The 23,219-nt window shown below is 37.2% G+C and overlaps 1 protein-coding gene across 1 annotated transcript; it reads left to right on the top strand.

The window, feature by feature from the left end:
• Nucleotides 1-623: 623 nt before the first annotated feature.
• prodhb (proline dehydrogenase (oxidase) 1b) lies at nucleotides 624-22,931 on the top strand. Its single transcript, XM_079605878.1, has 14 exons — nucleotides 624-1,048; nucleotides 2,176-2,384; nucleotides 6,475-6,509; nucleotides 6,592-6,741; nucleotides 8,639-8,703; nucleotides 8,810-8,926; nucleotides 10,285-10,358; nucleotides 10,647-10,728; nucleotides 11,848-11,940; nucleotides 13,386-13,532; nucleotides 14,355-14,530; nucleotides 18,976-19,074; nucleotides 21,362-21,450; nucleotides 22,655-22,931. The coding sequence occupies exons 1-14, from the start codon at nucleotides 773-775 to the stop codon at nucleotides 22,843-22,845; spliced, it is 1,803 nt and encodes a 600-aa protein (XP_079462004.1). The 5' UTR covers nucleotides 624-772; the 3' UTR covers nucleotides 22,846-22,931.
• Nucleotides 22,932-23,219: the final 288 nt, after the last annotated feature.

Genomic DNA, 23,219 nt, shown 5'->3' with positions numbered 1-23,219 from the left:
CATCTAAATAAATGAATAATCATGTCTAACATTGTGAATGGCTAAAATATATCTTACAGATAGTGCAGCTGTGCCTCTCTCTCTCTCTCTCTCTCTCTCTCTCTCTCTCTCTCTCTCTCTCTCTCTCTCTCTCTCTCTCTCTCTCTCTCTCTCTCTCTCTCTCACACACACACACACACACACACGGATGTGTTTTCGGATGTCTCCATAAGTTTTGTCAGATTAGCAATCGTAGGCTACCCTCAGTCTTGTAAAAGTCAAATACTTCAACAATGCAACGGCTCCCCCCGCTGTTAACTTCATGGAACGTGCACAACAAATGTCACGTCACGTACGTCATCAAGTAAAACAGCAAGATCAAAACTAACAACAAAAATATTGAATTAGTCCGCAGTGTAGCCTAATTTTTGTCCTCGGTGTATTGACATCATCACATAGCCTAGTTTATATTATATGTGTAGCCTAACCCTCCATGTTAGTTAAAATAATAGCATTCATTTACACCTCATAATTATAAAATGTTTCTTTTACGAAACGTTTATGCAACAGTATTCCCTTTATGGCATTCCATGCGTGTGTTACATCAGTAAACAAGCTCGTCACGGGATTTGTTCCAATCAGGCAGCCCAGATCTGAATATGGGGCGGGACCCCACACAGGTGGTGTTTAATTTGCTCACTGCTCAAGACAAGGGTCAGAGTGATTTACAAAAAGCAGCAAGCGATCTATATGTCTGTTTTATGCACATTGTCAGCACAGAAGTCTTGAAGTGATGTCTCTCCGGAAAACTCTTCCAGCTTTTGCTCTCGCGACTCGTGACAGGAGTTTTGTGATCTACACTCGACATGGTTATCACCGGAGTGTGCAAGCGTTACATTCAACCAAAACAAACACACACGAGGAGCATGTGTCCTTCAGTAACAACATCTCCATTGACTTTGAACAGACCAAAGAAGCCTACAAGAGCAAAGACACTCTTGAGTTACTGAGAAGCTTGGTAGTTTTCAAACTGTGCACCTATGACATCCTGGTTGATAAGAATAAAGAGGTATGTAATGTGTTTAATGCTTATAGAATGCATTCATAAAGAGTACCATCCTGGTCTTTCATGTACTGCATATGACAGACTTCCATGAATTCCTGTATTGGAGGAATTCTCTTGTGTCATTGTCTGATTGACAGGAATGGCACCTTGCCAGGGAAGAAGTCATGTGGTTAGTGTGACTGTAGAGTTACTAGAGTCAACTGGCAAGGATAGAAGGAACCTCAGAGACATATGCAAGTCTTTTTAACCTTTAGTCAAATTGGAGATGGAAACACACACTGAATATACGTGTTTACACAGAGTTTCAGCCTTTATAGACATAATATATATATATTTCTTTGTAATGATAACTTTTATGTAAAACACTATCTAACAATTTATATATTAAGCTAATGTATATAATATTGATAATAATAAGAAATGTTTCTTGAGCAGCAAATAAGCATATTATAATGATTTTTGAAGGATCATGTGACACTGAAGACTGGGGTAATGATGCTGAAAATTACATTTTGAAATATATTTAAATAGATAATATTTGTAAAAAAATTACAAAACCCTGGTTAAAAACCTTGGTGTTAACATTAAAGGCAATATTTACTAGCTTGCGCAAGCACACACCCTCTTTTGGAGTTAAACTACTGTCAGGATTTACAAAATGTATGTGAAGGGACTGGGAGTATTTAAAGGAATCATGCAAGGTGATTTACTATGGTTTGCACTCGTCAATTTACTAGTTTTTGCGCCATTATTAGTGGCCCCAAAATGTAAGGACACCACTTAAAGGGATAATTTGCCCCAAAATGTTGGGTGTTACCCTCACGTTGTTTCAAACCTATGAATTTCTTTCTTCTGCTGCTGAACACAAAATAATATATTTTAAAGAAAGTTGGTAATCAAACAGTTGATGGACCCCATTGACTTCCATAGTAGGAAAAATACTTTTGGAAGTCAATGGCTACCGTTAACTCTCTGGCTACCAACATTCTTAAAACATATATTTTTTTGTGTTCAGCAGAACAAAGAACAACTTGAGAGAATGTACATGATGACAGAATCATTTTTTTTTTTTAAACAGATCACACCATAAAATGTACATGCTTTGACAACTTTATTTCTGTCTCCTACAGATAATAGATCTCAGCAAAAAGTTGTTAGGACAGAAGATGTTTGAGCAGTTTATGAAGATGACGTTCTACGGTCAGTTTGTGGCAGGCGAGGACCATCAGTCCATCAGGCCTGTAGTGCAGAAGAACCAAGCGTACGGAGTGGGAGCTGTGCTGGATTATAGTGTAGAAGAGGATCTCTCACCGGAAGAAGCTGAGAGGAAAGAGATGGAGTAAGTGCTCTCCTGTAGTTCTGGACCCTACATCCTCAAACTACCGTGTTTAAGCTGCTTCCATCGATCGTAGGTACCAAGGGTGACCGGAAAGATTTGTGAGCAATTTAACAAAATACAGTGCCTATCGTCTAGATAGGAGAATGCTACTCAACATGTTCAGCAGAACTGCAAGCATTTATTCGCAGAATACGTGATCCAGACCTGACCAATTAAGGGCCAGATAAATAAACCAGTGATGTTGATCACACCAGTATAAGAACAGAATATTAATGAATGCAATTATGTTGCTCCATAGAGAGCTGTAGTGCTTAATTTAAAGCAGCTCATTAAGAATTTTTGCTCTCCTAATATCAACCGGCAGTTTTGGCCAGTTTAAGTGTTTTGAAAACTTTCTCCTTTCTTGGCCCTCCTAGTTTGCATGGCAGTGTGCATCTGAAATCTATTGGTCTGAATTGTCTTTAAGACCTGCTTTGCATCAAACTAACTACTTTTCAGTAGAGGGCCTAGAGGTTAATGGCCAAGCTGTGATTTGTGCTCATGCGGAGAGCTCAGAAATAGCCTGAGATTTGATCCGCTGTCACTGATGTAAACAAAGTGCCGAGATCCCATTGGTTGTTTTGGCCGAGGCCCATTGTGTCTGATTGGCTTATATTCAGGATATCAACACGCTCACTGTTTAGGAATTTGGTCTCGCGGTACACACACAAACAAAAGCTGCTCTCTATTTCTACAAGAGAACAAGTTTTAGTACACTGTAAATGTTGGTTTAACTTAAAAATGTAACCTTGTTGCCTTAAAATTTTGAGTTCGTTGTAATTAATTTTAGTTAATACTATTTTGAGTTTCTGTTTATTAAACCATTCTTCTTCATTTTATGTTATCTTCACCACATTAGTTATCGAAGTTGATTTGACAAAAGATAAAAAGTTGTGATAACAAATCATGAAAATAATTTTTTTACAGTGTAGTTTTTACTGTATTGAGACCATAGGTTTATGCTTCAGACCTTCTGAGACAAGCATTGCTTTTTCTGTTGCACACACTTAGGGTTAGGGATTTTAACAAATCCCTGCCCAGGAAGTGGATTATTGGGGGAATGCAGTGCCTGAAACTCCTAATTAAGACTTGAACAAAAAGAAAAGTCAAGGAATTGCTGTATTTGACAAAACATGGAGAGATATGGAGAGTGTCCCATAATTAGTTACTTAGGATTAACAAACTTGTTGTATAATTTGCATACTACTTCTGATTTATGTATTAAACTTTGGAGTTTAACCTGATATTGCAAATCATTCAGCTTCTTGAGAAGTAATCAGACTTATCATTTTCCCATGTGAGACATTTGGTCAACTTTTCACATTTTTGTTAAATTTCTCATCTAATATTTATGTTTCCTTTTTAATTTAAATGAACAAAATGTGTTTAATAGTAATAATTTCAGTTTCAGTTATGGCTGGGTGGTATGACGCTATATATTGTGGCGACGGCCTATAAAATGTCCACCGAGATGGGCTTGATGTTAAGCTCTCAGATTTCACCAAATAGATATTCATTTGTGTTCTGAAGATGAACAGATGCTTACAGGTTTGGAACGACACAAGGGTGAATAATTCATGAAATCATTTTCATTTTGGGGTGAACTCTCCCTTTAACAGCTGGGTGTAAACCGGTTGTACATCAGTATAATGGTTTCTTGTATTCTGTCTTAAAGTGACAGCAACCTGATATACTACTGCTGTCTGTCATTAATGTTAATCAAAACATATATAAAATAACTTGAATTACTTGAATAACTTTTGTAGCTTTAATAAGGATCAATTTATATTTTATTCTTACAATGGAGACTATGCAGTATTTTATATTTACATTTAAATTGTAAAAAAAAAAATTGTAAACCTTTACTTGGAAAACTTAATTTGTTTAATTCATATTTTTGATATTTGTCCAGGACCAGGTGTAGTGTGGTTAGAAATGCAGTCCATTGTCCATATCTCTACTTGGAGGTTTGTTCTTAATAATTCTGAAGGGTAACACTTTTGTCATTCATTCCAAACTGAAACTGAACCTGTGACCTTTCTATTACCAGCCCAGGTCCTTAACCATTAGCATCACCTACATTTCAACAGCTGTGTCAACGTTATGACATTTGATTAAAAAATGTCTTCATTTGTTCTTGTCATTGACCTTTTGTAAATTACAGAGTGTCAGTCCCTTACCCGAGGGTCTCCTGCTGGAAATATAAATGAAATTGTATTGCCTGAGAACTGAGAGGAAGCGAGAGACGGAGATATAGATGATATGCCATTTGGATTATGAGGAAAAGCCAGTGATACAGAGTGAGATCCAATAAATGGACTTCTCCTCCACATCACCGCTTTCATTTCTGAAAGCCGCTGTCAGAGGTCTGAGTAATTTTATAGGCGTCCCTCCTCAGATGACTCTGCAGAGAGAAGTGCAGTTCTCCTCGTCGCCTGTGAGGGGCGCTAAACCACCACGATCACTCGCTGAAGAAATGAGCTGAAATGGAGCGTTTATTGGAAATGCTCTTTACAACCACAGAGGACCCTGGCTGGTCACTGCCTAATAAAAGCTAATTTATGTTCGTGATGTGTGTTTTAGAGCCTCTGCCCCTATCAATATTGCATTAACATCCACCCCAATGGATCCTGTAATGCTGTTATACAGAATAGAGTGCTCAGCTTGGCTTTTCTGCATTATCAAGGGTGTGATAGAGCTGGAGGATGTGGCATTTGAGTAGGTTGCCATCTAATATGCAGGAGCCCTGGCTGATCATTCCATGAGTTCTCAGATGCCATGCCTGCCTTGTATGGTTTCGAGGAATAAGATGGTATTGGTATGTCTTGGTTCGGTGCAGACTGCCATTATTATAATAGCAACCATTGGTCAACTGTAATTGACTTGCGTGTATTGATTTAGGAACTATCTGCTATGTAACATTCAGCTGATGTCGGCCCAAGACAATTCCACAAAATCTCTTTGCTTGAAAAATAAATAAATAAATATTAATATATATATATATATATATATAGGCCTATATATATATATATATATATATATATATATATATATATATTGTGTGTATCTTTCGCCACTCTCACAATATATATATATATATATATATATATATATATACAATATATATTAACACTATACACACACACATACATATATACTATATGTGTGTGCATATTGTAAATATTTTTTAGAAAACATCCATCCATCCATCCATCCATCCATCCATCCATCCATCCATCCATCCATCCATCCATCCATCCATCCATCCATCCATCCATCCATCCATCCATCCATCCATCCATCCATCCATCCATCCAAAGTTTCACTTTGAAAATAGCTACATTTATTTCCTTTTGCATCCATATTTAGTTAATGCATGTTGACAGTGCATATTAAATATAGGACATTTTAAATGATTAACTTATAGGTAAGATCCTGGTCAAAACCTGATGACTTTCTTTGTAATATGTTGCCTGTATAACTCTGTTTTGTTTAGAAGCGCACTTTAAGCCTGGAAGGGCTTGAGTCTGACCGCTAATGACCCCATCAACATCTCAACATTCCTTCCTGTTGGAACATTACAGACGTCAAAACATTGTCTCCACTGAGCCGCCCCATGCAGAGTAAACGCGGCGGTGTGGGTGGATGGGGAAGTGCAGAGACCGTTCGAAGGATCTGGAGATCACAGGAACTCGATCTAAACAAATCACTGCCCCATGTGGCTGTCTAACCTTTGAGTTGGTTTGAATGCGTCAGTGTAGTACAGCAGAGAGTTGAGATGCATGGGTATAAGCATAGACATCAGGCGGGAGTCAGTGTGTGACTCTAAGTGCTGACCCTGAAATATAGAAGGGAAACGAATAGCAGAAGTGCACCACAGTAAAGTGACTTCATAGCAGCCTCTGCACTTTTTATTGATTCCTCTCTACAGAAACTGCTGTTTCTTCATTTTGTTGGCCAAAGGTCTCTAAAAAGACCTAAAGAACAAGTAGTTGGTTTCATTAGTCCCCTGTTTTATTAAAAATGTCAATGTCTCTCTCTTTTTTGATAGATCTTGCATGTCTACATCAGAGAAAGAAAGCCCTGGTGAGTGTCTGCACCTTTTTAACATTTCAATTCTTTTGTAATATTGAAGCAAAAGGTCAAAATTTCCCTTTTCGACATTAAGGAGCTGACCATCGGGAGAAGAAGTTCACAGCCCATCGTAAGTTCGGCGATCGCCGCGAAGGAGTGACGAGCGCTCGTACGTATTTCTATGCCGATGAGGAGAAGTGCGACCAGCACATGGATACTTTTCTGAAATGCATCAAAGCCTCAGGTAACAGACCATCTGTAAAAGCTGATTTGTAATTAACTTTGGAATTGGACTCAGTTTACAAGCAAAGCAAATGCCAGAAGCTTTAAAAGCAGTGACCCTAACACACAAAGTAGGGCACTTTGCACAAATAGGTACTAAGAAGGGCCTAAAACTTAAAAATGAAGGCAATTTTATTTATCATTCCAATTTGTGCTCACGTGTGAATTAGTTTAAATGACAACTTTAGACACTTCCTTGTTTTTCTAGCTGAGAAGTCAGAAAATCTAACTTTTGAAGAACATTGCTCTCGATAGACAGGTTTGAGAATGACATCAAAACAACGCCCACTGGTTCCCTTGAGATTTTCCCACGGGGTTTTTCAATTTATGAGTAAATTAAAGGGTTAGTTCACCCCAAAATTTAAATTCTGTCAGTAATTACTCGCCCTCAGGTTGTTCCAACCCCGTAAGACTTTCGTTCATCTTCGGAACACAAATTAAGATATTTTGATGAAATCTCACAGCTGTCTCACTCCTTTGAAGGATGCTAGGTAATTGCATCTGCTGCCCCAGAAAAGTTAGTAAAGACATAGTAAAAAAAGTGGCTCAACCTCAAGTTTATCAAGCGACAAGAATACTTTTTGTGCGCAAATAAAACAAAAATAACGACTTTATTCAACTAATAGTTTTCTTCTGTGTGGGCCTCTGACGCGAGTTCACGAGAGCGCCACGACGCATGCGCGAGAACTGAGAAGATGACGCTCACGATCATTTGATGGAAAAGTATGAAAGGTAAGCCGTTAATTTTGCGGCATTGGTGTAAGGCACTTTTACGTTTTCTCGTTGGTTTCTCACGATCCAGGAAATGCACACTTAGAACCATTTTAAACACTACATCGAGACCCATCTTCTCAGTTCTCGCGCATGCGTCGTGGCGCTCTCGTGAACTCACGTCAGAGGCCCACACGGAAGAAAATTAATAGTTGAATAAAGTCGCACAAAAAGTATTCTCCTCGCTTGATAAACTTCAGGTTGAGCCACTGTAGTCACTTAAACTGTTTTAACGATGTCTTTACTAACTTTTCTGGGCTGACAGATGCAATTACCTAGCAGCCTATGAAGGAGTGAGCCAGCTCTCAGATTTCATCAAAAATATCTTAATTTGTGTTGATGAACGAAGATGAACAAAAGTCTTAAGGGGTTGGAACAACATGAGGGTAATTACTGACAGAATTTTCATTTTTGGGTGAACTATCCCTTTAAAGACGGCGGTAAACTTGACGTTACTTTGACGTTTTGCTCTACAACATATATTACTCACACACTCATACCGAAAACGTGAATTTTGAAGAAGTTATGTCTTTTCAAGAACATACCTTTTCAAAATTACAGTTTGGGGTGTGAGTGTGTGCATTTTCACACAGAGCACATTTTAAAACACTTCTACTCTCATGTAAACAGTCTTGCAACCAGTAGATCTTTCCGAAACAATGTTTTCAGGCTTCCTTCAAGCCTCTTTTCGGTTTGCAAGACTTTGAGATTTGAGACTCGTTTAAAAAATAATGGGACATCAAAATGTTCTCTATTCATGGAAAGTGGTGCAAACTTCTATCCTGTTATTTCTTTAAATCTTTGTTGTGCATTTGAATGATTGTTGTATGCATTTTTAGCATATTTTTATGCTAGAGAAAGTGCCAAGAAAGCATGGAGCTGACCAACTTTTGAAAGCATTTATATTTGTTTTCCATTATGCCAGAAGTATTGGAGAAACACCCATTGAAATGCACCGGCAACACTATGTATAACTGCATAGAATTCAGTCAGTGTTCCTGGAAAATTGCTCTTAAAAAGGCAGTTTCACTTTCATTGCTGCAGTAACCTCTAAAATAACTCTAAAAGAAAATCACCTGCCTGCTCAGGTGGAAGTTCTGAAGATGGTTTCTCGGCTATTAAGATGACTGCCCTGGGGCGCCCACAATTCCTGGTAAGACTGAGGTTCAGGCAGGGTTCATTCATCAGAAAACACGGGTTAAAATCCGTCACCTTGGTGAACTAAACGTGCTCTTCATCCTTCCCTCGGGCGTCTGTAGCTCCAGTTCTCTGAGGTGCTGGTGAAGTGGAGACGTTTTTTCAGTTTCCTGGCTGCCAAGCAGGGGAAGGACGGCGCGGAGGTGCTGGAGCAGAAACTGGATCTAGAGCAATTGCAGGTATGCTTTGGGTTCAAACCGCGGCCAAACGCACAGATCAACCGACACTAAAGCGTGTTTAATACTGCAAAAGCACTGTAAGGCATCTGCAACAAATCTGACATACAGCAAGCAACTGGAGGCTGTATTGCAATGACTAGACTGTACGAGCTGCATTCATTTTAATGGCAAAATGTAATTAACATGACAATAAATAATTAAGTAGTCTTTTAGCAGACACTTGTTTCTAAAGCAACTTACATGGGACATTTACACAAGATCATTTCCACTAGAGAAACCGAGGGTTTTGCTCAAGGGTACAATTGTGATACTACACGAATTGACACGTGAGGTTTGAATTTTAATAGCTCCGATTTTTAACCACTAAACTAGCACATAATCATCAGTATGTCATAAGCATATTTGAACGTTTTCATTAATTATGCAAATACATATTAATGTGCATTATATTAGTGCACCAATTCAGAAAATTCTGTCATCAGCTTCTTACTTCTGTTAAACACAAAAGGATAAATTCTTTAAAAAGAAGTAGTTCCACCCTGTTATTTTGCATGCATTAAAATTATTCTCTGGGCATGTGATGTGAAACTCCAAAAAGGACAAAGAAAGCACCATAAAAAGAGCATCAAATCCCCCATATATTAGCTTTGTGTGCTGAAAGCACTGATATATAAGTTGTTATTGGGTCAAAATATTCCCAAGATGTGAAGAGATTTTTTTTATTCAGCTTGAATTTTGCAAATATTTTCCTCGCATGCAAAGCTGTCATTTAACTTGGAATGTCATATGGAATGATGCTTTTTTTGTACTTTTTGGAGAGTAAAGGCCTGTTCACACTGAGTCTGTGGGGGTCTTGGATGTTCCTCAATGTTTCTGTGTGCACGATCTGCACGTGTGTGTGTGTGCTTTACAATGCAGCAGCACATTAGTTTAGAAAGTGCTTGCATGTGCATTCACCCGATCAATATTGAGTATCCAGATGGCATAAACCAAAAATATCTTTTGGAGTGCTCTTGGATTATGCATTTATTTGTCATTTGAACTTTTGGAAACGAAACGTAAAACTGGACTTCCAAGATTTCTGTTGCGCCCTGTATAGGCAATGATCAACGACTAGTCGGTTAAAACATCACGGCAGGGCATTAAAGTCGACTAGTGTGCAACCCCTAGTGTGAACGCTATAATAGTTATCGTTATAGTTGGTATGTGAACAGGCCTTAAGAACTATAACATTCTTCAAAATGTATAATTTTGTGTTCCATGGAACTCTAAACCCTCGGTGGGTTCATTTCGGGTGAATTTTTCCTTTAATCACAGTCCTTTTGGGCCTGATGAATGAAAAGTGTGTTTTCTTTCAGACATGTCTAGCCAGGCTGGGAGCTCAGGGCAACATTCAGAGCTGCTTCTCTGATGGACGACTGCACTCATCAGGGTGAGAAACACCAGTTTCCCGTAGCCGTTCTAACACTCAGACTTGTAAATCTTCTCAATCAATGGCAGACAATGAAGTTATCTTATGAACTGAGGAGAGCTACTCCACGGGTGCTCCATTACACTGCCCCGCTTGACCCCCTTGAGTCAACTAAACCCCTTTGTACCTCATATAAGAGCAATTTGCTCCACTGAATCGACCAGTTCTGTAATGATGCATGCAAGTCATTTGATGTCCAAAGCATCATCTGCTTAAATATAAATGCTATATTGTATTTGTTTCCCGAAGCACGGTGGACATGCTGGACTGGAACAGTCTGATCGACGAGAGAACAAAGATATCCAATCTACTAGTTGTCCCAAACCTGCAGGTAGGCAGACAGCAAGAAACCGATACCTCAACCACAGCATAAATTAAGAGGGTTATTGATTTCTCATGGTCTAATTGGTTCTATAAACACTTCACCGTTTTGAGTTTTTCCCAGGTAATTTGATTATGGAGACATGTACAGTATGAAATTTTGCCTGCAAGAGAAACAAGAGGCTTCCCTCACATCACAACTGCAGACGATAGTCTTCATTTATTTGTTGTATAATGTTAAGGTGAATGTTTCAGCATAAAAAAAAAATATTTTTATTTATTTAAATAAAGCTAAAATGAAATGTAAATATTTGAAAATTAGAAATGCTGTCGTGGCAACTAACTGAAATGTTTAAATTGAAGCACTAAAACTACTAACTGCAAAATAAAACTGAAATAAAAAATAAATTAAACATAAATATATGTATTATTTATAATAATTATACTTTTTAAATAATACATGATATTAATATTTTATTATATAAAATATTAATATTCAAATAATATATATTATTATTATTTTAAATATTGAAAATGACAAGCACATAACAAAGTTAAAACTGTAAAATCTCAATTTGTTTTTACAATAATTTAAGTGAAAAAGTATGAGCAATAACAATTAGCAAGCACCACTAATAAATATTGTTTCCAAACAGGTTTCCAAAAATCAGACGGGTTGTTCCTCTCCAAAATTGGGCATTTGTTGAGCGCAAGTTGGTATGTTAGGGCCGGTTCAATAGAACGGGAAAAAAGCGCAAGGTCTAGAGACGTGTTTTTTAAAAGTTGAACTTCTTTTAACTTCAGCTCTGCGTTTTTTGAATGACATGTCATGTGCGAGATGCTGCAAAAAACGCAAGACGTGATCGTCTGTCTAGCCCGTGTTTACATTTAAAAACAATGGAAAAGTAAACTGAAATACAAGAAAAAATACAAAAAAAATATGGCCTTTACCTTAAAGATCTTTGTCCAATAATTTGAAACCATCTGTTCAGGAAAAAAACAATAAGAGCATGAAAAAAGTTAGTATTATTACTAAGATTCACTTAAAAAAAAAAAAAATGCACCCATATGTGTTCAAATTATGAGTTTCTTTCTTTTTTATATATATTTATTTATTTATTTTGAACAGACTGGTCAGTTGGAGCCTCTTCTGTCCAAGTTCACGGAGGAAGAGGAAAGGCAGATGAAAAGGATGCTTCAGCGACTGGATGTGTTGGCTAAGGTGCGTTCATTGGCTGTTGTTCCTCTTATGTTTCTCCTGTGGTATTCATGCGGAGTGTCAGAAGGTCATGGTCTACCAGACAGTCATGGATGAAGAATGTAACAGAGATTGATTTTGAGAAAGCCTTCAGCAGAGTGTGGAGGTTAGAGAGTTGTTCCGCCCCGTCGACTTGATGCAAGGAACATGTATCGGGTTTATGTCGCACTGTGAAAGGCCTCTGGTACAAGCAGTACAAGCTGTGAGACTCACAGTGGGCTCAGTGCTTCCTGTTTTTCAGCCTGGAAGTACCAAATCAAACTAAGTTTTGAGATTTCATAAAACTATGTTTTTTTCTTCAAATTGAAAGTGACAGTGACACGTGAAGGCCAAGTATGGTAACCCATACTCGTAATTTGTCCTCTGCATTTAACCCATCCACGTTAGTGCACTGCATACACTCTAAAAAATGCTGGGTTGTTTTAACCCAATTTTGGGTCAAATGTGGACGAACCCAACCATTGGGTTAATATTTTTAATTTAAAAAATGAACCCAACGGCTGGGTTTGTCCATATTTGACCCAAATTTGGGTTGAAACAACCCAGCATTTTTTAGAGTGTACACATGTGACCCTGGACCACAAAACCAGTCACATGGGTCAATTTTCTGAAATTGAGATTTATACATCGCCTGAAAGCTGAATAAATAAGATTTCCATTAATGTATTTATTAGGATAGGACAATATTCGGTCGAGATTTTGAAATCTAGAATTTGAGGGTGCAAAAAAATGTAACATTGAGAAAATCACCTTTAAAGTTGTCCGTTTACTGTATGTTCGCGATTGTGCTGCATTCACTCTCAAAAATAAATATTTTATATATTTACGGTAGGCAATTTACTAAATATCTTCATGGAACATGATCTTTACTTAATATCCTAATGATTTTTGGCATAAAAGTAAAATCAATAATTTTGACCCATACAATGTATTGTTGTCTATTGCCACAAATATACCTGTGTGACATGTGACTGGTTTTGCGATCCAGTGTCACGTATTAGGAGTAGTGATTAGTTGCAATAGTTCATGTTACCACCAGTATACGTACACTACTTTTAAAAAGTTTGAGGTCAGTAAAAATAAAATAAAAATCCTTTTATTAAGCATGGATGATTTAAATGTATCAAAGGGGAAAAAAAATTGTTTGCAAAGCGTGCATGTGCAATCTTTCTTTAAAATAAATGCCAATTGGATTGCTATATTGTCATCTAATGCAGTCATGCAAACGTTACATGTCCGAATACTTATTAGCACCGCTGTATCATCAACATTATTATTGCAGAGGTTTATAGCATCCGTGACAGATCCTTGGTTACGCTACAGTCTGTGGCAATATCTCCTTTTTTTGTCAGCCGATTAATGTGTTTTTACCTCACTGTTACACTGCCTGCTTCTCATGTGCTGAACAGCATGCGGTGGAAAATGGCGTCAGGCTGATGGTGGACGCAGAACAGACATATTTCCAGCCTGCCATCAGCAGACTTACTGTGGAGATGAAGAGAATCTTCAACACAGACAAAGCTGTCGTTTTCAACACCTATCAGTGCTACCTCAAAGTGAGCCTTGCGCACACACACACACACACACACGTCTGGCACGTATGAATGGTGTTAACGTGGATCAGATGATGATATTCTGGGCTTTACCTACAGTGAGATGGTTGGATGCTGTGCAGAAAACATGCTGTTATAACAGGATAACATTTAGACAAAGAAAAATCAACTGATATTTAACACTGTGGTGCTTGCAATCTATCTTTGCATTGAAATTAATCCGGAAAAGGAAATAAATGATGATGGTGACAATTCAACGCGTTTACATGTTATATTAAATTCCGAAGAGAAAGGAAGTGAATAAAAGGATAGTTCACCCATAAATGAAAATTCTGTCATCAATTACGTACCCTCACTCCAAACCCATAAGACATTCATTCATTTACGGAATGCAAATGAAGATAATTTTGAATGAAATTGAGTGATTTCTGTCCCTCTATTAAAGGTCTATTTACCCAAAACTCTGATGGTTCAAAACGTTCATAAAGAGAATAGAGAGGTTTAATCCAAGTTTTCTGAAGACACACGATCGCTTTATATGATGAACAGATTTAATTTGGATTAAACCATTCGATTCAGATGGATTTCTTTTAACGATCTCTTTATGAAAGCTTTGAACCGTTTTTTTTTTATGTTGGGACCGAAATTTCTCAGATTTCATTAAAATATCTTAATTTGTGTTCCGAAGATGAGCGAAAGCCTTACGGGTTTGAAATGACATGAGGGACATGAGTCATTTTTGGGTGAACTATCGCTTTAATTTCCTGAAATGTTGCCTTTAAAATAAGGTTATCTGTTGCAACGTAATGAATTCTCTGTGCTCAGGAGGCATTTGATAATGTGTCCATGGACGTTGAGCTATCGAGAAGGGAGGGCTGGTGTTTCGGTGCCAAGTTGGTGAGGGGGGCTTACATGTACCAGGAGAGAAGCCGAGCAGCGGAGATTGGATACGAAGACCCCATCAACCCCGACTACGAATCTACTAACAGAATGTACCACAGGCAAGAAATGTTCCTTCCTTGAGAATTTCACATTCGAAGTCTGTTCCTGAAAACTAGTGAGCTGCCTTGTTGTGAGTACTTTCTACGGCAGCATCTGGACCCTCTTAAGTGACTCATCTAAAAGCTCTTCTTGGGCAGCAGCTCCATTAACGGTCACTCACCCATGGAAAACAAATAGAGCTACTCGCAAAAAACACACAAGAGACTCAACTAACACTCACAGCTGATTCCAACAGAGTCTGATGCGGGGTCGCTGGAACAGGGTGGCCATGGACTCCCACTTTCATCCCACATCCCTGTCATTAGCTCACATTAAAGCCACATTTCAAATATATGCTGCGATTAGTCATATGTTTAGTTTTTTGATAGTTTGAATGATATCATATGCTTGATTTCTAATTGCACTACAATATTACATATGTTTAATATCTACAGACTTGATTTCGGGATAGCCCGGTTTCACAGACAGGGCTTAGATTAAGCCAGGATTAGTCCTTACGTCAATTAGGGCATTTGCGTAGCTTTTATACATGTGCTCTAGAAAAAAAAAAACATTACTGGTGTGCATCTTGAGACAAAACAATGGCACTGACATATTTTAAGATATGTCATTACAAGTTGCTTTCATTTAAAACAGCTCAAACATGCATTTTAGTCTGGGACTAGTCTTAAGCCTTGTCTAAAGTTCTAGGTTTTCCAAGATGAGAACCCTGGTTCTTCAATAAAAATGGAAATTGGGGTAGGCCTACTGGATACATGGATACTTCCCCAATCCCCACCCACTCCTCCCGTACATGCAGAGACGTTTTTGCTTTTTAGTGGGGCGTGTTGGGGTTCTGGTACACCAGTCATGTCAACGAAACTAATGAATGAAAATTAGCTTATCAATGCATATCTAAATTCATGCCTACGGTATCTTTGTAGAACTTTAAAAAAAAGAAAAATAACTACTCTTGCTTAAATATAATTTTCGGGACAATTAGGGCCGGATTCGGGACAACAGCTTAGATTTTGGGACGTCTGGTCACCCTAATTTCCAGAGATTGTCTTATTAGAGGGAGATGAGAGGGTCTGTATCTCTTACCATTGGAGAAAGCGTAACGTCTAACTTGGATAATGTGAGGCACCTCAGCCTATCGTGTGAGGGCAGTGACGTCATTTCAAACCGTTTAAAGTTTACAGTTACAGTTTACGTTAGTTAGTTTCTTGTGGATTATTAGAGTGTTGATCTTGTGAATAAATGTTCTATATTTGGTATTATATCGCTAGTAAAGGTACGGTAGGATTGCAATGTTTGTAGAATGTGCTTTACTGCAGACCCACACACACACACACACACACACACACACACACACTGCACCAGACACTTTTAAAATGGCTGCTCTCTTTTTTTTTGCATACTGTTTGCACTTTTTAATGTAAATCTATTTAAATTATCATGTGCTTAATGTTTCTATTGTGATTATATATATATATTTTTCAATATTTGTAATACTTGTCTGTGTTATGTTGGGGGTTTTACACCATGGGTCTGAGGGAAACGGAATTTCAATTCTCTGTATGTCCTGAACAAATAGAGATAATTCAAGTTCAAGTTTATTGTCAATTATATTATGTACTAGTCACTGCTGGTCAAAATATTTATAATTAAATCACTCATTTTCTGTCATGAAGCCTTATCATAACTGGTAAAACCTGAAAGCCTAAGAAAGAAATGTATATATTTGTATTTTTTACTCTTTTTGTTTAGCCATTATACAATATCACTCATTAAATACTATGGTAATGCCGTAAATGAGTCATGTCACGACATTTCCTTCACTGCCTTCTCTTATTAAATAACATTTTTATCATATCTGCATATCGTTCACAACAAAAGTATTGTGTAGCGTAAAACATGGTGAAGATTAGTGGACAGGCAGTTGATTCATTAAATGATAAGCTATTTCCTCACAAAAGCGGTTTATTCAGTGTAGTGAAGCCTCTTCTCCGTTGTCATCCGTTAAAAAAAAAAAAAAAACGGCTTCTGGTCTCCTTCCCTGCGTACCGCCACAGCCAGAGCATTAGCATTAGCCGTTATGCTTTTTTGGCTACAGGTTGCAGGCTTGTCATCCTATGGCTTTGATGTTTCTGTTCTTGGATCCTCTGCTAACAAGCTAATGAGTTGAATAAGGTGTGTTTGATTAGGAAGAGCTGGAAAATGTGGAGTGTTGGTGTGCCTCCAGGAATAGGGTTTGGAGAGCCCCCTGGTTGAGAACCACTGGCATTTAATGCCTGAAATGCTGTCTAGGTGGGCAACTTTCTGTTTTGGAACAGAGAATTATGGCAAAATTCTTCATTTAATGAGGAAGTAATGATTCAGGAAATGCATAAAATTCACTTGGCTGCGTTTACACTTGGCATTAACATGCGACCTGTATCCGGATGTTGTCCACATACACATTGAAAAGACGAGTGTAAATGCGTTTCTGATGGGAATGTTATCCGATCAGCGTGTCCTGGTCCAGAGGTAGTCGAGGACGCATTGTGATCGGATCTCAGGCCCCGTTTACACGTACATGGTTATTTTCAAAAACGAAGACATTTCCCTTCGGTTGTGCCCCTCATTTACAAGCAAACGGAGAATTCTCCTCTGAAAACGATTCTTTCTAAAAACTCCGGCCAGAGTGGAGATTTTGGAAAACTCGTTTGCATGTAAACTGAGAAAAACTGAGTTTTAGGCAGTCGACGCCACAGTATGCGACAGAACTTGCACTGCGTCAAAAGTGCGACCTATATTTTCGGGATTCTGATTGGCTAACGTGGGCTTGAGCTTCTCGTTACACTGCCACCTATAGGTTTGGCATGCTCTTGACGGCATATACACGGGTTCGTGTAAACAAACAGTTTTCTGAAAACGGAGAGGGTGAAATGTCCGTTTATGAAAATAACCGGCCACGTGTAAACGTAGCCTCAGTGTAATGTAAACACAATCTATCGTGTCTGCATTCACAGGTGGACGTCATATAAATCCCCCCCGTCTCCCCACGTGGCTATCAGAAAATAACGTCCAGATGCAGTTTAGACAAATTTAACTTATTTGAACCTTACAATAAACGTCAATATTCAAAACAGTTTATTTAGACTTACATGATACTGTGTGTGTTATTTTAATTTTAATTGTGCAACATTATCTGAACGAGGCGATCGCCTGTACAATCACAGCTGTGAGTCATGAGATCTTAATGAAGAGCGTGCGCTGCTTTGCCGGAGGAATAGTGGGAATACACTTTTTAATGTTTTTATTGTTTCAGCGTGTTTATTAATCTCCCATATAGTCATTACACCCTAAACCCAGATGATCGATGATGTGACTTGTTTAACATGATCAACCCAGTTATTTTTGTATGATCAACTTTGGAAGTATTCCTTCATTCAAAAATCGTAATTTGATTTAAGGATGGAGATTGCATAGGAAAGTAAAGTGAGTGAGTGAAAGCAATTGGGACATTGCTTAATTTGTATCACATTTACTCTTACTTTGGTGTCGTGCTACAGACCTAATTTAAATATTATGCAAAAACAGAAATCCGATCGGTTATCCAGATACAGAGGCTACTTAGGCTACGTTTACACGTGGCCGGTTATTTTCATAAACGGACATTTCACCCTCTCAGTTTTCAGAAAAGTGTTTGTTTACACGAACCCGTGTATATGCCGTCAAGAGCATGCCAAACCTATAGGTGGCAGTGTAACGAGAAGCTCAAGCCCACGTTAGCCAATCAAAATCCCGAAAATATAGGTCGCACTTTTGACGGCAAGTTCTGTCGCATACTGTGACGTCGACTGCCTAAAACTCAGCTTTTCTTTTTTTTGCAAACGGAGTTTTCCAAAATCTACATTCTGGCCGGAGTTTTTAGAAAGAATCGTTTTCAGAGGCGAATTCTCCGTTTGCGTGTAAACGAGGGGCACAACCGAAGGGAAATGTCTCCGTTTTTCAAAATAAATGTACGTGTAAACGGGGCCTTAATATGAACAAATGTAAACGCACCGTGTCCTGATTGGCTAATGATCCGATCTGCTTGATGCCAAGTCGCAGCCTTTGCCTCTCTTTTAAGGAGCCAGATGACATGGCCAAGTAGTTTCTGAGTCCAGACCAACAGTCCTAAAATACTTGTAAAATATAGCTCCTTATCTGAACATCATACTTACCCTGAACTGTGCCTCATTCAGATGGCCTATGTGCTGACAGAATGTTTCAAAGGCAGGAGAGATTTATCTATACTCTTGGCTTATCTCACCATAGGTAAGCCTCTTATGATTAAGGTACATTCTGACAGCTTTCAAAATAAATCAGATTTTTTTTTAAAAAGATTTTGTGTTTGGCGGTCAACAGTCAAGTTAAAATGTTGTCTGAAAGTGCAGACCAAAACCAGGATGATTTATGAGCGGCTGGTGTCTTTCAGGTGTCTGGATTACGTGCTGGAGGAGATCGAACGGAATAAGAAAGCAGATGTCATGGTGGCATCGCACAATCTAGACACTGTGAAACACACACTCAGACGGTAGGACACTTTTTTTATACTCTCCTTCTCTCTTTCAATTACATACTGTATGACCCATCATGAACACATGTCATTTCCAACACAACTCAAATGTCCATTCATTTTGAGATTGGAAATTAGGGTGGTTGAATTTACATTTGAAATATTTTGGAATGCAATGGCTGACTCTTGTTAAAGGGATAGTTCACCCAAAACTAATTTTTTTTCTTCAGAAGAACAGTATTTATAGTTGAAACTATGGTATTTTGTGATTCATATAATGCAAGTCAATGGCTACTGTTACTTTAAGAGTAAAAAAAAACATATACAGGCAAAACAAAATTAATACCTGTGGCTCCTGATGATACATTGAGGTATTATGAAGCCAAACGATTGGTCTGTGCAAGAAACTGAACATAATTTACAACATTATTACCTTTAATCCACAGCCTCGGCAAACGGTATTATAAGCAAACCTTATCTTAATTTTTCAGATAGGTTACGGCATCCAGGATAAGCACAAGTAAGCACTATTTTGTGGATTATAGGTTGTAAATAATGATAAATTGTTTCGCTTCGTAAGACCTCAAGACATTGTCGGGAGCCACGGGTATTACTTTTGTTTTGCCTGTATATGCTTTTTTGACTCTCAAATGAACAGTAGCCATTGACTTTCATTATATGAATCACCAAGGACCACCGTTTCAGCTGTAAATCTTCTTTACTGTTCTACTGAGTGAGAAAAGTCACCTACATCTTGGATGGCCTGAGAGTCAGTAACAGCAAATTTCCATTTTTGGGTGAACTATCCCTTTAAGGCTGGTTTCATAGCTAGAATTTATTTCTCATAATTGTATAATATGTTTTGCATAATTAAAAAAAATACAGCTTGATTGGAAATGACAGAATTTATTTTCTTTTTATAATGATTTATATACATTTGGTGTACATAAAATTGAGTGTACTTGAAATGCATAGAATATGAGAGACGTGTGTGTGTGTGTGTGTGTGTGTGTGTGTGTGTGTGTGTGTGTGTGTGTGTGTGTGTGTGTGTGTGTGTGTGTGTGTGTGTGTGTGTGCGTGTGTGTGTGCGTGTGTGTGCGTGTGTGTGTGTGCGTGTGTGTGTGTGTGTGTGTGTGTGTGTGTGTGTGTGTGTGTGTGTGTGTGTGTGTGTGTGTGTGTGTGTGTGTGTGTGTGTGTGTGTGTGTGTGTGTGTGTGTGTGTGTGTGTGTGTGTGTGTGTGTGTGTGTGTGTGTGAAATCTGTCATATTTCATAAAAAATGTGAGGTTTGAGGAAAGATGTCTTACGTTCACCAAGACTGAATTAATTTGATCAAAAATACAGTAAAAACATAAATTTGTGATATATTATTACAAATAACTTTTTTTCCATTTGATTAATTTATTCCAGTGATGGAAATCTGGATTTTTTGCATCATTACTCCAGTCTTCAGTGTCACATGATCCTTCAGAAATCAGGATAATGCTGATTTACTGCTCAAAAAACATTTCTTATTATTATCATCAATGTTGAAAACAGCTGTACTGCTTCATATTTTTGTGAAAGCCATGATACATTTGTTTCTGGTATCTTTAATGATTAAAAAGTTCAAAATAACAGCATTTCTTTGAAATGTATTGATCAATTAATGCATTTTTGTTGAATACAAGTATTCAAAAATCATACTAAACCCCAAAACTTTGAATGATAGTGTGTATCAATAAAATGTATATAAAGAAAAGTTACAAAATTAAATGACTTGTTGATATTTGTTAGATAGAATAAAAATCAACATCTGGACATAAAGTTGAGAGATATTAAGCACGGAAAAACTCACATTTATAGTGTAGTTTAAGTTCTGTTCTTTGATATATGGCTCTCCTCTAGATCACCAAGTACATTTAGATCCCGCTGGGAGTTAATTAATTTGTGTAAATTAATAATGTAATGTTCAATCATTCATTTTATGTAATCACTCCTTAGGGGTGTAACCTCATTTGACAAAGGTGTCCCAATGACAGATGTCATTAACATTCTCTGTCACAAAGTCAAAGAGTGTCGCCAGGGCATGATTCGTATGGAAGTACACACTAGTTATCTTCCTCTTACATCATTCACACTTAACATCAGCCTAAGTGTCTCAGAATGTGTCTTGTTCCTGCGTGTAATGGCTGTAACCGATAAGACGGTGTGAAACTTTGAGTGAGCAATCACCGGAATGTATCCGGTATTAAATGACCTTGCCGAAGGGGCGTCTCTCATTTTTCACTTTCCGTGACGGCGCTCTGTGTGTTTATGCTCTAACAGGATGAATGAAATGGGTCTGGCACCCACAGATAAGAAGGTGTACTTCGGCCAGCTCCTGGGAATGTGTGACCAAATCAGCTTTCCGTTAGGTGAGCCACACACACACACACACACACACACACACACACACACACACACACACACACACACACACACACACACACACACACACACACTTTAATAGTTTTTATCTCTTTATTCATTTTTATTTTAGTTGAAGCTTTTGTATTTTTTTGTTTTCATCATTTATATTTAAATTTGTCTGTAGTTTTTGTTCATTTTTATTTCAGTTTTAGTCATTTTTGAAAATGAAAATAAGTATTGTTATTTTTTTTATATTTTATTTCAGTTAAAGCTACAATATATGAAATAAATGAACTCTTGCACGATGTTCTATTTTTTCGAGTTTCACCTGTACTTAATTATATATATAAAAAACTTATATGTTAAGTTCTATATTTATTGTATATGTATATATAATGTGTGTGTGTATATATATATATATATATATATATATATATATATATATATATATATATATATATATATATATATATATATATATATATATATATATATATATATAAATATATACACACACAGGCCAAGTCTGCTAAATGACTAAATGTGTATATATATATGTATATATATATATATATATATATATATATACACACACACAGGCCAAGTCTGCTAAATGACTAAATGTATATGTATATGTATATATATATATATATATATATATATTTATATATATACACACAGGCCAAGTCTGCTAAATGACTAAATATGTATATATATATATATATATATATATATATATATATATACACACACAGGCCAAGTCTGCTAAATGACTAAATGTATATGTATATATATATATATATATATATACACACACAGGCCAAGTCTGCTAAATGACTAAATGTATATGTATATGTATATATATATATATATATATATATATATATATACACACACAGGCCAAGTCTGCTAAATGACTAAATGTATATGTATATATATACATTTAGTCATTTTGCAGACTTGGCCTGTGTGTATATATATATGTATATATATATATATATATATATATATATAATAAGATTTTTATTTACATTAAATCACTGATTGGCATGCATTTAATATGTACTTTTAATGAAAGTATACAATGTAAGTGTTACCAAAAGTACAGTTATAAAATGTATGTCAATAAAAGGGATATATAAAAAAAAAACACAACAGCAAACCCCTGAAAAATATTGGTATTCTTTTCTTGTCTGTTCATATCTCTAGCTCAGGCAGGATTCCCGGTGTACAAGTACGTTCCGTATGGTCCGGTGAACGAGGTGATTCCCTATCTGTCCCGCCGGGCACAGGAGAACCGTGGCTTTATGAAAGGAGTGCAGATGGAGAGAGACCTCCTATGGAAAGAGCTCATGCGCCGACTGGCCAGTGGAGAAGTCTTCTACACACCGGCGTTATAAAGAACACTCCACTTCTCACCAGGGACTCCTTACCTTTGTTTTTTGCTTGTTCACCCATCTATTCATAAATCTTTTTTCCCACTCTCGCTGAGGCTGTTTTTTTATGATATTGCACACATAGGATCCTTTATTTAAAAAAATATTGTGAATCTCACAAAACACATATCACAAATACAAAATAAGAAATGTATTTTGCATACAAAAATTAATCGTATTTTTAGAATCTTTTTAATATTTTCCAAATCAAGTCTTTGCTTTGCTACATTATTTTCATGACAATTAAGCACATTTTGCCTCAAAATTCTCATTAATATAATGTGTCCGAATGTTTTATTTTTGGTAAGCTGGTCAGACATATTTATCAAGTATTATGA

Source organism: Phoxinus phoxinus (assembly GCF_949152265.1).
Source record: "Phoxinus phoxinus genome assembly, chromosome: 3".
Classification (NCBI taxonomy): domain Eukaryota; kingdom Metazoa; phylum Chordata; class Actinopteri; order Cypriniformes; family Leuciscidae; genus Phoxinus; species Phoxinus phoxinus.
Note: the sequence above shows the minus strand (reverse complement) of the source record. Positions and strands in the feature narration are given on the sequence as shown.